This window comes from Macrobrachium rosenbergii, chromosome 20, assembly GCF_040412425.1.
Source record: "Macrobrachium rosenbergii isolate ZJJX-2024 chromosome 20, ASM4041242v1, whole genome shotgun sequence".
Taxonomy (NCBI): Eukaryota; Metazoa; Arthropoda; class Malacostraca; order Decapoda; family Palaemonidae; genus Macrobrachium; species Macrobrachium rosenbergii.
The window spans coordinates 17,298,931-17,315,500 of NC_089760.1; the positions used below are offsets into that span (position 1 = coordinate 17,298,931).

Genomic DNA, 16,570 nt, shown 5'->3' on the forward strand with positions numbered 1-16,570 from the left:
CAGTTACTCTGAAATATTTATTTTTGATGCCAATGAAGGACTATAAAGAAGGTGATTACCTTAGATTATCTAGCATGGACATAAGATCTGAAGATTGCTAAATTTCAGATGAATACAATAAATTCTGGTGCAGTTTCTCTTAGGTATTTGTAGCTGATCCCAATTAGGCACCTCCAAGAAGTTGATTTCCTAGGTTTATGTAGCAAGAACGGAAAATAAAGATTTCTGAATTACAGATGGATACAAAAGAATCTGGTGCAGTTACTCTTCCATGTTGGTAACTAATATCATTTAGGACCTACAGAGAAGTTGAGTATTTGAGGATGCATTATTGTATGTAAGCTTATTCATAATGTATCAGTAACCCATACAGTATTGTAGTCTTTAACAGAAAATTTTTTTCATGCACTGAAGGCATACATGTACAGTACAGTATATACTTTTAAGAATATATTTTAATTTGATATATTCCTTCTGCAAATCAGTTATTAATTATAATAAAATTCTGTTTTGGATATGCAATATATTTCAAGTAATTGTCAGTGGCATGTAAATCCTTTTTTAAAATAATAATTTTGAAAGATGTTAATAAAATAATTTGGAAAATACAACTGCTCAGGTACACAGAAACACTCGGCTGTGAATGTCTGTGATGCATAGTGTCTGTTTGCAAAAATGAAGATAACAGGAGAGGCAGCAGATTCTCTTTTCCCTTTTTTTTTTTTTTTCCTTTGGCATCTTGCTGATGAGCACTATCTGGCACCCGCCCTGTTGTCTACTCCCAGGCACTTTCAGGTTACAGATGCTGTTATCTGTTACTATTGATGATAAGCTAGTGATGCTCAAGATTATGTTATGCATCTCCCAAGTTAAAGTGTTACAACCTGTTTTAATTCTCTGCAAGTAGATTAAATCACCATCACAAATGTAAATCTGCATATGTTAAAGAGTAACTATACTTGTGGTTTTCTGAACAAAAATAATTTAAGCAATGAGAACCATTTTCTTAGGAAATTGTTTTGCCAGAGCAAAAATAATCCAGAGAATATTCATTGTTGCCTTTACTCTTCTTACTTTAATTAATTTGCCATATGAGCTTGGGATATGTCTTAAATGTGCTTAAGCAACTAAAATAAGTTTTTACTTTACTTTGTTCTTGAGATTATTTTTTAATATTTTTATTTGTGGCAGAGGCATGAAATGTGGACATAACTGTCAGAAACTTTAAGGACGTTTTACTTATGGAATTAGAAATTGTATACTGGATATTTACCCTTGCAATTTCTTTTATTGTAGAACAAAACATTTTAAGTATCACACATAGATGTGTTTGACATTTTTTCAGTTTACATATTTTTAAAAATTTTTTGCATGGAGAGAAAATTAGTATAGTATATCAAGATTATGAACTTTTTCAGGCAAGAAGAGAGTTTGTAAGTCTAATCCAAAATAGTTATTCATCTTAGGTGAATATTTTATATTATAGCAAGTGAAAGGCATTTTAGAGTAAAAAATGTTTATGCATGAAGTTTCTTATGCATGTATTATTTCTGCAGAATTGTAATGATTCACATTTATAGGAAGTGGGCAACAAATATTTTATGATTTGCTTTTGCATGTACATTACCCTCTCCTAGCTTGTGTTATACTCCCACAGAACCTAAATGTGCCCGAAGAAGCCCAGGAAACTCAAGCAAGGGTATGTTAAAATATTTTTTTCCTGTTTTTTATGTTATTATTTTTAGGCCTGATATTATTATTCCCAGTTTTTATTTGCTTACACATATGCATAATAGATAGATTTTAGAATGATTAAGGAAAATTAAACACCTGAGACTACATATGTAGAATATTCTTAATGTAAAAAAATGAATTAAGTTCAATGAACCTTGTTCATCCAACTCCAGACTTAATTATCTGAGTAAGTTAATACAAACCATATTTTTACATTTTGCTTTGTTACCAACATTAGACAGTGAACTGTCCAGAAAACACAAAATGGAAAAACATAAATTCTCATAATAAAATTTTTTATGTGGATACTTACCTACTGTTAATATAGCTATCACTTGGCTAATCCAGATGACTGTCTAGTACACCTGTTCTCCAATAGGTGTTTTGAATGACAGCCAACTAAGTTGTGGGGAGGTTGGGCAGGGTCTGCTTTAATAGTAGGTCAATGTAAAAAAAATAAATTTTATGAAAATTTATATTATTTTAGATGAATCTTACTATACCTACTGTTAAAGATGGCTCACACTGAGATAGGATGCATAAAACCCAAAACATTCTTACCTGATCTAGAATCATTCTTAGATGTTACTTCTGCGAGGTGGTGGATTCCATTCAGGGAGCAGGGCTCTTGTGTGCAGTGAGGATCAGCCTGGCAAAAAACTGCTTCAATTCACCAAGAGTAAAATAAAAGCAGCATGAAGGGACTCTTGTGCCTGGGTCTGAAAGACCCCAAAATGACAGTCAATTAAAGAGGAATAAGTTCATGATATAAAAGTACTGTACAGCAAGATAGATGTACAGTACCTGCATTCTCCCCACAAAATCATAATTCAGGATTTAGAATAAGAAGACTAAAAGACTTTTTTCGGTTCATTAAAAGACTATATCTGCTATAGGCAATCCCTGGTTAACAGCGGGGGTTCTGTTCCCGGCTGAGCGCCGATAAACGAAAATCATTGATAACCGGAACATCACAGTAATTGTGGTAATATATGGTGTTTATGATGCCATAAGTGCCGATAAACTGCCTACCTGTGCCAAAAATCTGGTTAATGACATCGTTAGCCAAGCCTCATAACACTGAAACGCTGTTAACCAATGCTGCTGATAAGCGGGGACTGCCTGTACCAGTACCGGAATAAGGCTTTACTGCTTTTGGATGCTATTTCTGTGTACTTACGGTAGTGTGCTGCAAAAACCAAATTACACTTTTGCTGTGCCGCAGTAATCACATCCTCAAGCAACAAATTTGTCATAAATTGAAGTAGCAACCACTTTTACATCATGAATGTTTACCTTCAATTAAGGTTAAAGATCTGGAACTTGTTTCTCTTGCACTAGCCTGATTGAATATTCAAGAGGAGAACATTATGTTCTTTGACAAGGGCATTTTAGCTTCTCTAACACCACAAGACAAACTAACTTTGTCCCTTCCAGGGTTTAACCTAAATAAATCTTAATTGTCCTAACAGGTCAGAGAAGTGGTTCCTCTTTATTCCCCACCTAATAGGGCAAGTTCAGAATGCTTACAAATCTTGGTAATAACTTATCCTTAACATCCCCCTTTGCTTGTAGTTTTTGCAGTCCCTCCTACAGAACTGGTGATGAGGATGCTCCTGGATTTACTTAAAGGATTAGTGAATGTTCTGAAATGCTGTTATGACAAAACTGCACTGTATTTGTGCTTGGTTTATTTTGACAAGTTACTGTACTCCCATGAGGCCATGTGTCCCAACAAAGCCATTGCCTCATAAGAAGCTTCCTTAAGGACTAAAATTCTTCAAGAAGTGAAAAGTGGCTATTCATCATCCGACAGAAAAGCCTGCAAGTTGTGAGACTCTGCCCTCATAACCAGATACAGAACTGACTGAGTCAGGGAAGACTACTGAAAATCACAATGCCCAGTGACTGAGCAGACGAAGCAACAGGTCCTTCGCCTTCAGAACACTGTGGAAAGAGTTGGCCAACATAAACCAGTCATCTGAGTAGAAAAGAATTCTTGCTCCTAAAAGATAACAACATCCCCCTATGGGCAAAAAAATCCTCATGAATACTTGAGGTGCTGTACACAGGCTGAAACAAAGCACCTTGAACTGGTATACCCTCCTTGAGAATACAAAACTGAAGGAACTTGTAAGTTTGGGGATCTATTGCTATGTTGAAAAATGCATCCTGCTTGTCCACCAGATCATCCAGTTATCCTTTTGGAAAGAGTTGTTCAGTCTCAATACACCCAACACTCGGTGCCAATCTCCAGTTGCTTATGGTGCTAGAAAAAAGTTGTTAGTAAAATCCCATGGAATTTACAGACACCTGCTCTATTGCATTCTTCTCTAACTAAGATGCAACCTCTTTCTGAAGAATGAGATACTTCTGCTGGAGAAGATAGGAAGGAAAGGCTATATGAGATGACACAAGTAGAGGGGAAACCAGAAGGGATTACATAACTCTCCTTCAGTACTTCCACCACCCAAGGTTCAACAATCGATTGAGTTAACATCAACATTTAGAACACCTCACTACGTACACATTATTTTTTAACAACACTGCCTATACCTATGCTATTAGTCCTAGCAGTTCTAACACCCTCATTACTAGATAAAGTACTTATGATGGTGAGGTTGAAATGACAATAAGAGCGCATTTATCGAAAATGACATTATGGTGACCACACTGAACAGGTATCAGAACATTACAAACAAGGAAGGTGATGGAGGGCACAAAACTATGTTGCCCCAAGAACCATACCAGTTTCATGGCAGTGGACTCTTCCAACTTGTCTCAGGGGTGTCATGAGTTTGGGCTAGAAAAACAAGGGCATTAATCCTTGAGCTCTCAAAGGGGAATGCAAAAAAATATTGCAGACTAAGGAGGAACATTAAACAGTTCCCTATACAGTAATCTCTTAAATCTTTAACCGACTCTAAAAAAAGGTTCACATCCTGCTGTAACTTCTTGAAATCCTTTTCCTGAACCGAAAAGAGAGCAGAAGGCGGAGCTAAGAAGTCGTCTCTGCTCTACTAAAGGAGTAACAGAGAAAAGAACCACAGACCAAGTAGAGACGAACAAACAGGCAGAGGCACTTGAGAGGAAGAAAAGGCAGATTATGTCCTGACCAAACTATTTGCATTCATGCTCTTCTATGACTAAGAAATTTTAGCATAAAGTATTTCAAACTGTCGCTACATTAATATATATTCAAGATGACATTTTAGACCCCTGCAGCCAGCACAGTGTGCCTGTCTAATTTAAAATTAAACATCCTGCTAACACAGTAATCATCTACAGAGCCTGGAGTTCTTGTTTTGCTTCCCATGGAAGACATCCTAAAGAACTAAGGCACAAATACAATACTATGTAAATAGCTACTGTATCAGCCAAACCAGTGAAATACTGACAAACACTCAGCTGCTGCATGAAGAATTCTGACATGAGCCAAAACATTAAAAAAAACCCTGATGGGGAACTGATAAACTTGAATCATCTGGGTTATCTAAACTTGAATCATCTGGGTTATCTAAGTGACCTTCCTGTATTTGAATGCCAACTCACCTCCTGGCAGGAATATATAGCTATCTTTAACAGTGTGTAAGATTCATCCTAAACAATATTTTATACTGGGGAAAGTTCACTGGGAGAAAGCAGTTTTTAACTCTGTGGCCTTTTTCTGTATTTTCAAAGCTGTCCTCATATGGGACTCCATGAGCATTCTGTCGCAGTCTATGGAGGGTACTAAATTTTCTTTGTAGTGTCCAGTCAGCTTCCAGCTGTGGTGTTTTCAGTATTTTGCTGTCATTTATTCCCACTTTGATGCTCAGTTTGTGCAATGCAACGTTTTTGTCCCCAATTTAGGATAAATCATCTTTGCCAGCCTTGTAAGCAACCCCCCCCCATTCATATATCTGGTCCCTTTATGTAGCCAAGCCTTGCTCCTTGTCTTCCAGGAACTCCCTCCGGTATGGCCATTTCATTGCAACAAAAAAAATCTTTGTCCATCAGTTGTATGAGTGCAGTCGTATGAGGTGGCAAAAACATGATCCTAAAAAGACAATACCAACTAATTGGGTTTTGGCAGGATATATAGATCCTTTGTCTACAAGAAGCAAAGCCTTCACCTGATGTCTAGCAATGCCAAGGTCCTGTGTCTGATGACGCATAACCTTAATAAAGTGGTTATGGAACCAATCAACAACAATTATGGAGGTGGACAAAGCCTTCACAGAATAATGATAAAGCCATCACATCACACAGGCCACTGGTTTACTTTCCATGTCCAACTATGACTAGTTTGCAGCAAGGGCTACCAGAAGCATTTGCACTTAACAAAGCAGACATGAATTATTTGGAAAGCTTTCAGCCAGGTAAACTCTCTTCCTTCTTATCAGCTAAGGCATTTGTGGGTAAGGAGCAGTAGAATAGGACAGTTTCCATGTGTTCTAGATCTGACTCAATGCAAGGCCTTTGTTTTTCATCAAGTTGTCAGTGATTGCCAAAATTCCTGTAACTTCCTTGGAAGCATCCAAGACTTGATACAATTCTTCTTGTTGGAAAGCCAATGTCAGATTTTGAACCAAAATAGCCAACCCTTGGATGCCTTACTGTCCACAACCCCATGCATACCAGCAAACTTCATAGCTGTGGAATTCAGTTCAGCACTGTGCACATGCACCCCCAGCCAATTGCTGTTAACGAAACTACAGTTCAATCCCCTAATGGTGGGACCTGGCCATAACCTTTCAGGCCTCACTGCTGAAAGTTTTTTCACAAAGTCCATTGCATACTTTTTCAGCTTGTCCATGATTTTCTTGATATCCTTTAAAGTAGATCATGTTATGGTGTACTCAGCCATGAACAAGTCATAGATCAGCCGGCCTTGATTCTCTTAACCATTCCCAGCATATTCTGAAGTGTTGGCACCTTCTTGACCCTCTTTGGTGGGGCTGAACACGAGTGCAATATGAGCACCTGCAACTCTGCATGTACGCCCACAAAAGTGATCATGTTTGGGAAAAGCATTGTATCACAAAGCACCACACAACCACCTTTAAATACAAGATTACTACTGACAAGTTACACAACTGGATAAAGGAAAGAAGCATGCTACACCACAAAGTGCATTATCATCTTCGAAGGCAGCCAGTGAGAGAAGGAAACTCCTATGATGTTATCATAATGTATCTTATCTGTCATTCTAAGGCAGCAAATGTGTAATGGTGTCACTGCTCAAGTCAGCACAGTAGCTCGAAAGCTTATTCCCTCATACTTCTTTATTTATCACCATTTCCTATGACCAGTCTCCCTCTCTCTGTAGGCTGATGTAGTCTCTTGACTCATTCCATAAGGATTTTCAGCTGAAGATTTAAAGAAAGAAATGCACACAAGTACTCTCCTACCCACATAGCTTCTGCCAGACATTATTGTTGTCATGGCTTATCTTTCTCGGCCAGTCAAAAAGATAAACAAAATGATGTTGCTTTTAATTAAGCCAGTAACAGTCGCAAAAGCTATCAAGTAGACTAAGGGGCCACCCAACCCTCCCACTCACCTCTCCCAGCCCACCCACTTCTTAAGTGCTTACCATGGCCTTTTTCCCCACAATACTCAGCCTCTCAAAAGCTATAAACAAAATGACATTTCAGTGATATTGATGCTTTTAAGCCAACACAAATTGTAAAAAGTCCCACGACTCACCCCCCTCCCCACAGAATGTTTATCCTGGCCTACCCCCCACAATACCCCTTGCATATACTGTGTTTATGACTGTAAGCAGTGATATCATTGGCTCTTTCGCCTGAACAGTGTTACCAACTATCCAGGTGTAGTTTTTAAAATTTCTATGTATTATATAAATATTTTATATGCTATATACAGTATATTGTGGTGCTGGGGCCCTCCATATTATGTTGAGGTCTGGGTAAGGTGAAGTCATATCATTGAAGAACTACTGTACCTCATTTAAAATCAGTTTCACTTTAGAAGAGGTAGGGTGTGGCACATTAGAATTATCTCTATCATATGGAATACTGTATAAGTTTCCTTTCTGTGAAGTAGTATGAATTAGAAATGAAGCTCCAGAGGAATCTCTCTGGTGTCCAGTAACTCACTCTCAATGGGAGAGGATTTAAATGCTCCAGTAGCTCTTCTGATTCTTGCATTTTGTATTGGTTACGTTAGTCGGAGCTAGGTGATGTAAAAACAACTCACATACATACTTTATCTATGAAAAAAATCAGTGTATTATACAATTTTAATAATTGGTTTCAATCTGCACCCCTAGATGTATGTGATAAAACCTTTAAAAAGTCTAGAGTTGAAGAATTTGGCTTCAAGATCAGCCAATGAGGATCCCTTGACAGTTTATTGTCAAATAAAACTCCAAGGAGTCTTGTTCCTGCATCGCAGCTCACTTCACTAATTTGTTATAATGGCAAGTTGTAATTGTCTCTCAGCCATTACCATCCTTGAAGCTGCAAAAGATAGTGAAAATTCATCAACAAATAGAGTATAAAATATGTTATTTGGGCCTATTTTAGCTATTCCATTAATGGCTAATGCAAACAAGGTAACAAGTAGGACACTACCTTGTGGTATTATTGTTGGTATTTGATGCTAGACAATACTAACCCTACTTGTACCTCAAAGACTAAAAAATTTCAAAGAGGCTGTTATAAAACATGGTAGTTCTCCTCTAAGGTTACAGTTGTGGAGATCTTGTAAAGTGCCATGCCTCCAAGTAGTGTCATATGCTCTCTCCAAATAAAAAAAAAGACACTATGATGTTGTTTGGCTAAACTATGATGTTGTTTGGCTTCAAATGCTTCACAGATAGATGTTTCCATGGGAATGAGTGGAAAAACACCTCTCTACAACCATTGCCTTTACTTTTCTTTCAGCCACTGCTACAATTCCCATACTGACTAGTTCAAAGGCTTGGTTGGATGAGTGATCCTCATTGCTATTTCTTTTGTTTTTGTCCTTTTTTTTGTATTGCTGGTCTTTGTTTTTTTTATTTTATGAAACAAAAAAGGAATTACATCTCTTTGGCCATAGGAAAAGTGAAGGCGACAGTTTGTGAATGAGGGATACTCCTCCATTCGCTCCCAATTTCCACCTGTTAACCACCTAGTTTGCAATTTTCAACTGATCTGCAGCTCATGCTGAAAGGTATTATTATGTAAAAGGCTCTGGTTTGTATACCTAGGAAAAATAAAAATTCTTATTCAAAATCTGTTAATTCTCCATTATTTTGCAAAGGCAGTATGTTAATGCTACGAGTCGATAGCTGGATGCCAACGAGCTGTCCTTCCTGTTTTCACAAAGGGAAGTATTCGTGCCTTTTCCCTAATATGGGGATATAATTATGTGCTCCATAAAATCTCTATTTATTATACTCAAAATAAATAATTTGGTGCACAATAAAGCTTGTCTTATCATAGCATAACAGTCATCTGGACCTGGAGCTCTAAATGGCATATTATCTGGTTTTCCCTATGAAAGGTGAAATCTCTGACTTTCTGCTCTTCTCTTTGTTGATATTCTGCACAAGCAATGTTAGCCAACTTCTTTGGCACGTCAGCAAAATGGTTTGCAGCCATTTGATGGTCAGCCACTTTTACATTATTGGTTTCAAGAAGTGGAGGCTTACATGGTATTTATTTACTAGCTATTTTTCTAACCTTCTTGCCATACCAGAGTTAAAAGACTTTTGTTTGTAGATGAAAAAAAAAAAAAAAAAAAAAAAAAAACTGACCAACAATCATTACTTGATTTCTTTATTTTTAACCAAAATTTTGCCCCTACTTTTAAGCAATCAACTCTGTAATGTACACAATTAGCTGCTCTCATTCTTCACTGAGCTAGGCAGCATTCTTGGTTATACCATGGAATGGGTTTCCAAATCAAATTCCACGTTGTTCTTGAGATTGACTGTAAACCTGCTGTAAACAGTCTATAGCATCAACGATTATTGGAAAATCTTCAGCAACAGCATCAGTAGAGCATTTTTCAGTGAATTATGCCAGTTTTCTTTTATTAAGCTCCACTTAGGAAGTCTCTGGATGGATGGGCTTTGGTGAGCAATATTTATTATAGTTGGGAAGTGATCACTAGTTTAATGATCATCCATATCCTCCCAACTGAAATCATCCATATCCTCCTAACTGAAATCAAAGATTGCATTCATCTCTGCAACAAACAAAAATATCTAGCTGTTCAAGTGCCAGTCTGAACAGGAAAATGAGTTGGTTCTCTTCTGTGTAAAATGCCAACACTTACCTTTACAAGGATTGACGAAAGGTTACTTCTACCCTGGTTATCAACTGTATCTCATCAATGACAGCTGTGAGTATTCATGTCACCGAAAATTAAAAATGGTTTTGGTAGCTTAGTTGCTATGTAACAAAATTAGCAAATCTTAAAAGTAATTTGTATTTTTCCTAACCTGCAAACCTGAAGTTCTTAAACATAGGATTTAGCTTGCAAACAGCCGTTTAACTTTCAAAGTCGTTAACTATCAACAGGTAGGGGGAAGCCCCACCCACTTGTTAGTATGCACTCCACCTTGCCTTCTGCCCCAAGTACCAGAGTGAGGGATGGCTGAGGTGCGCTGTTAATATTAAGAACTTCAGGTTTGCATGTTAGGAAAAATATTTTAAAAATCTGCTATTTGTTCCTACAAAAATATAAACCTTCATTTGGAAACTTACCCAGTGGTTGGAGGAATCTGGGTACTATCTGAACCAACTGATTGGTTCTACCCACCCAGGAAACCCTTCCTAGTCTGGAAGAGCAGAGGAGAGTATCTTGCACCTCTAGCCTGGGATATTGCAACTGCTAAACTTCTGGACATTAAGTAACGAGTTTGCATTTATTACTTCGGTGAAGGCTGAAAGAACCAATATGTGCCAGACAATAAAACATGCTATTAAAACCAACGGAGTTGTTCCATTGTCTATCCCTTTCCCCCTTGTCAAGAGAGAGAGAGAGCAGGGGGGGTGGACATGCATCCTATCAAACTACAAAAACAAAGACAATGGCCAGGATACTGAGTCTTGCAATACGCTTGTAATCTTCATCCATCCAGCATGTACCTAAGCGAAAGAAAAGGGAGGAGCCAGTCATGCAACACGCTTGTACTCTTCATCCATCCAGCATGTACCTAAGCAAAAGAAAAGGGAGGAGCCAGTCACTCGTCCACACTTTTTCACTCGCCGAATACCTTAGACAAGACGCTACCTGTCCCCTTAGGGGGCCAGGTGAACTACGCTACTTGTTGGACAGCCATCACAAGACCCAAGGAAAATGTGTCCAAGGACTTGTGGGCAACATCCCGAAGATAGAATGAGGTGAATGTGGTCTGATGCAACCACACTGCAACACCTGTTGAACCAAAAGGTTCTTTCCGAATGCAAGGGAAGGGACAACGCGATGCCCTGACCTTTCATCTGGACCATACGCCTGCCTCCCTCGCCAGACAAGGAGTACGCCCACTTGATAGTCTCATGCACCCAGAAAGAGATCATGTTCTTGGACCCCTCTTTCTTGATCCAGCCAGTACTAATGAAGAAGCATTGTCACTCAGGCCTGAGATGTAAAGTTCTCTTAAGATAGTACCACAGCACCCTAACTGGACTTAGTAGCATCTCAACTGGATCACTACCAACAAAGTCCTCTAGGGAGGGGATATCTGGTGTCAGGAACTGATGGATTCTGAATATTCACCACAAATTCTGCAACAAACTTGAGTGTAATTGATCCCCATCCCCTCAAGTGCTTAACATTAAATGCAAGGCCATGAAGCTTGCCTACTCTCTCCGCCGAACCCAGGGCAAGCAAGTCTTAAGGGGCAGATCCCTATCTGACAACACTCAATGGTTCCCATAGGCTATGAGTCAGGCTTCTCAGAACAAGAGTCACATCCCACTCAGGAAGCCTGAGTTCCCTGGGTGGGCAAGTATGTTCCAAGCTTCTCAGGAGCATGGAGATCTCCCACAAGGAAGAGAGAGAGAGAGAGAGAGAGAGAGAGAGAGACTTCTTGCAACTGAAGGACTTCGCTAAGGCACACCTTAATGGCCTCAGTGAATAATGACGAAAACATCTGCTACCTGCTGAAGATTTGTGCTGTTTGGAGAGATACTCCGTTGACAGCGCAAACTACTGATGATGGCCCATTTCCCCTGGTACACAGCTGCTGAGGATTTCCCAAGATATCCAGACACCTCCTTCACTGTGTGGCAATAAAGCCCTTTTGTTCACAGGAGATGTCGGGTAGTCTCCAGGCATGAAGTTTCAGCGCTTCCAGTTTCAGGATGTTGGTGTGGAGATACTTGTCATTCTGGTCCCACACACCTGGCACCAACAACTCCACCAGATGTGCCCCCCACCCCTTGGTTGATGCATCTGAGAGGAGAAGCGTCTCGGGAAGTGGATTGCCAAGTGGCACGCCTATCAAGAGGTTCCCATCATCTAACCACCAACTCAAGTTTCTCGTTACTTCCTTGGAGAGGAATAAGAAAGAAAGGAGGGTCTCTCACTGGAGACCAGGACTCTTTAGCCTCCACTGAAGAGAGTGGAGGTGAAGCCACTCATGAGGGACTAGCTTCTCCAACATTGACAGGTGACCCAGAACAATTTGACACTGTTGAGCAGGTTCTTCTTGTCGAGAACATCTGCACTACCTCCCTAATGTGAGAATCCGAAGGGAAGACTCACTGCTGCCGTATCTGTCATTATGCCCAGGTACTTTACCCTCTAAGTTTATCTCCACAACGAGATCATGACAAAACTCGAGGGCGATCCCTGTCCCGAACCAACTGCAGCAACAAGCTCGCCAGCATCAGCCAGTCATCCAGGTACCTCAAGAGATGTATCCCAGGTGAAGGGGGCCCAAGCCAAAATCAGCATGAACACCTGAGTGAATACTTGGAGGGCAGTTGACAGCCTGAGACAGAGTGCCCTGAACTGGAACATTGTCCACCCAAAGGTAAAGCGGAGGTACTTCTACGAGGACTGATTGATGGGTATTTAAAAATATGCATCCTTCAAGTCCACTGAAAGCATGAAGTCACCTTCTAATGGAATCCAGAACTGTCTCCATTTTGGACCAGGTCTGGCAAACAAACTGGTTCAACAGAGAGGTCAATGGCTGGCCTCCAACTACCTGTCATTTTCTCCACACATGGCCGTAAAAACCTGGAGACCTATCTCTGATGGCTCCGGCACCTTTCTGAAGCATTGAATTTTCCTCATCCCAAAGGGAGAGATCCTTCTGTAAGCTAGGAACATGTCTGGAATAGGACCAGTTTGAAAGACACTATGTCTCCCTCACCAAGTCTGCCCACAGGTTTGCTGTCTGGTGGGCAAGGTAAGGTAATGGTCTTACCTCTAGATACCATCAGTCTCTTGAAAGCGGCATCCTCCTCGACGTTTGCAGTCCCAAAGAGGAAGGGATCCTGGCCTCTGTAAAGGACTAGAGATCAAACCAAGAGACTGTCTGGAGTGCTAACATGGAGGTCGACTCCAGTGCTGCTGCCTCCACCTGCAAGAAAGATACTTCCTCTGCACCTGTTTGGTTGGCAAAAGACTCTTCGAAGGAACATAGTATTTCCTCTGATGAGCCAGAGGAAGCATCTTATTGGACCAGCTAGATCGAAGGGAACTGCCTTGCCCAGAAACAAGAGATTTCACCTGGTTTAAAGCTCTGTCAGCAAGTCTTGACCATGGCAGGCTGATCGTAATGACTTGATGGGTGAAGAGCGGTCTGCAGGACAGGCCACAGTATCTTCCTCAAGACCATTAAAATGGATTGATTATTTAATGATCTCCACAAAGTTCATCTGCAATTTGGAGGTATCCAATTCCTGGGGCATGGGACCCCTCAGGTCCTTCCAGTTCTCAGTCCTCCTAAGGAGAGGGATGCTTGCCAGAGCTCCCTGATGGTCTCTCAACCACTTAGGCATACAAACTGTCTGATCCAAGGACCAACCAAGGTAGGTAAATGAGGCTGGGATGGGATCAAGAACAGTCCCAGTCCCGAACCCCAGCCCTGCCTGTCTCCTAGAAAACCCTGAGGAGGTGGAAGGGATGGGTGAGGGATCACAAGCACCCTTACCAGCCTGTCAAAGACTGAAATCTTGCCAGAGGCTGTGGGTGGTCACCAACCCACTGTGATGAAGTCTGCGAGGGTTGGGGAGAGCGGTCCCACTTGAGCAAATGTGGATGGGGACTGTCCCTTGAGCATGCTCCAGTCTTCTGAGAAGCCAGAGCTTCTTCAGGAAGTGAAGACTGAATGGAGAACCTTTTCTTGCCAGATCTGGGTGACCAGCCTCAGTAGGCCAAGCTACTTTCTCAGGACCTGAGCTTCTCTCTTTGAAGAACGGGAGGGTGGTGAGGGAGCATCTGCCTGCTCTTGCCTCACCTTGGCCTGGGTCCTTAGACCAGGAACCCTTGCTGGCTTGGGTAGGGGTACCACTGGGACTGGTACCAGTAACTGGGGGTCTAGAGAACCCTTGGCAATGGGTGCAGTGGTATTTGCTGTACCACCAACAAGAGACTCATCAGCCCTCTCTGTAGCGGGAGACTGACTGCTGGAAGCTTGATGACTTCCTGCATAGAGATAATACCAACCTCCTTCTTCCTCCGCTTACCAGTCTTGGAAGAAGGGGAGGAGGTGGCAGCACTCAATGGCAACGATTACAACTTCCTTCTCCTCTTCTTCTCAACTGCAGCTGAGGTCAGTGCCGAAGAGAGAGTGAAGGAGGACCTCCCCCAGGGATGCAGTTGAAGGCAGCACCTGGTGACACATCACTGATGATACATGAGGAGTAACCAGCAAGGTGAGGGCAGTCCCATAGCCAATGGAGACCATGACTGCCAAAGTTGTCAAGGTCACGGTGGAAGCAGTTACAGGATATCCCATTATGTATTACATTCAAGTGGTCGATAAGAGAAGAAACATTTGGCTTGCCTGAGATGCCCAGGGAGGCCAAAGCTCCCTGAGCCCCTCAACCTCCACAGCACCTGAAACAAAGGTTGGGTAACCGGGAATCCGCTCCCTCCCCCCTAATGTAGTTCTATCAACAAACAGTAGGAGCCAGCGAAAGGGAAACTACTTTCTTGGGAGTAGTAAGAGCAGGTGGGAGGAAAGTATTAAAGAGGACTTTCAGTGTCACCAGCAGAGTATTGCAATCCATTGACACTGTGGAGACCTTCTTCTATCTCCTCTTCTTCCTGGCAAACTTTCCCTCACTGTTCAGATGGCCAGACAGGCACTTACAACGTGCTGTTCTGATTACAGTCATGGCTCCTGCAAGAGGCACAGAGGGTATGAGGATCTACCTAAATAGAGGAGAGCCTGAGGTTTCCTCTCCAAGGTTGAAGGCTTCAGTGACAGAGGTTTGCAGCATAAGACAAACCACTCAATAACCATACAATATAATCAATATCAAGCAAAAGCATGCAAAGAAGTAAACACAAGTTGGATAGAGAGTTCATAGACACATCTGTACACAATGGCAGCCAGAAGCAAAGTGGAGTGTATACCAACTGGTGGGTAGGGCTTCTCTCCACCTGGTGATAGCCAACGACCTTATCTGAAAGTTGAACAGCCATTCCAGTTTGCATTCCGAAGCTAATCGTATGTAAGGAATGAAGGTTTGTATTTGTGTAGGAACATGTGCTCTTTGGGAAAGGGATTACTAGGTGGCGAATACAATGAACAAATTGTGTATTTTTTCTTCAGAAAAATTTGCACTTCTACTGCTTGTAAGCTATATCATATAGGAAATGTTACATGTGGAATATCAATGCGAACAGTAAGTAGTGCCTCATGATTATTTCCAAGGTTATATTCAAAGTGGTAAGGTGTGTACTCTTTTGGATATGGAACACCTAAATTACCCAGCATTTCCCCAGCAGTGCAATACAGATGGGAGAATAATTATCTTGCATTTCTCCGGTTTTGCTCCGATGCTTTGACAATCCCCCTTAATGGAAGAGAATTTTATTAATGTTTACAACCCTGATTAGGACTTCATACACCTAAATTAGTGGTTTCTCTATTTGTCAAGGATGGTGCTGGAGAACTTATTTATTTATTTATTTATTTTTTTTGGATCATCCTGAAACCATTTTGATGAACAGATGAAGTTGACTAGAAAATTTTCTGGAGGTGGTGAGTTATCCTCCCTATGTGAAGGCTTCACCACACAGTTCTCTCATGCCAGTGAGGCAGGCTGGCCACATGGAGTTGAGAGAAGGGCTTCATGCTCCTCTATCCTGAAAGGTATATTGTCCTTTGGGCTCTCAAAGGAGTATCTGAATCCACAGAGGATCAGCTAGTGTGAGGGGACTTGAATGGCCCATTTTGGGAGATGTACATTTACCTGCTGTGGGATGCTTGAAATTTTCTTGTCTTACATTTTGAGTTTCACTTGCTGCATTGGAATCATCATTTGAGGATGTTTGTTCACCTCTTACTTTTCAAGATATGGTCAAAGTATGGTCAAGAAAGCGTGCCAAAAACTAGCAGTGACAGAAGTAAAACTTCTGTCACTGCTAGTTTTTGGCACATTTTCTTCTTCATAATATTTGCATAGGTAATACTTTCAGTAAAGGTACTGGCTAATTTCAGTTAGCTTCACAAAAACAGTTTTAATTGATCTCTTTTTCAAAAATGTATGTTGGACATCTTTTGCTAGAGGAAGCATGTTCTCCACATATAGCACATTTAGGGGAATTATTACAATCTCAGTGTGAATCTTGCCCACATTTTACACATACTTCTTGGCAAAGAAAAGTTAAAGGTGAGCCAGATGTGTTTATGTGACCATATCTTGAA

General features: G+C 40.9%; 1 protein-coding gene and 1 long non-coding RNA gene across 8 annotated transcripts in view; one reads left to right on the forward strand and one right to left on the reverse strand.

The window, feature by feature from the left end:
- pod1 (coronin pod1) overlaps positions 1 to 16,570 on the forward strand; it is a 155,879-nt gene that overhangs the window by 130,965 nt on the left and 8,344 nt on the right. For 5 of the 7 annotated variants that reach the window (XM_067122029.1, XM_067122024.1, XM_067122023.1 and 2 more), the window contains one exon: positions 1,658 to 1,699. The exons of the other annotated variants lie outside the window; for them this stretch is intronic. In XM_067122029.1, coding sequence (XP_066978130.1) covers positions 1,658 to 1,699 — 42 coding nt within the window. The remainder of the gene's footprint in view (positions 1 to 1,657; positions 1,700 to 16,570) is intronic. 7 annotated transcript variants of the gene reach the window in all.
- LOC136849089 (uncharacterized) overlaps positions 2,332 to 16,570 on the reverse strand; it is a 38,849-nt gene continuing 24,610 nt past the window's right edge. The window contains exon 4 of the long non-coding RNA XR_010856233.1: positions 2,332 to 2,453. This is a non-coding gene — a long non-coding RNA (uncharacterized lncRNA). The remainder of the gene's footprint in view (positions 2,454 to 16,570) is intronic.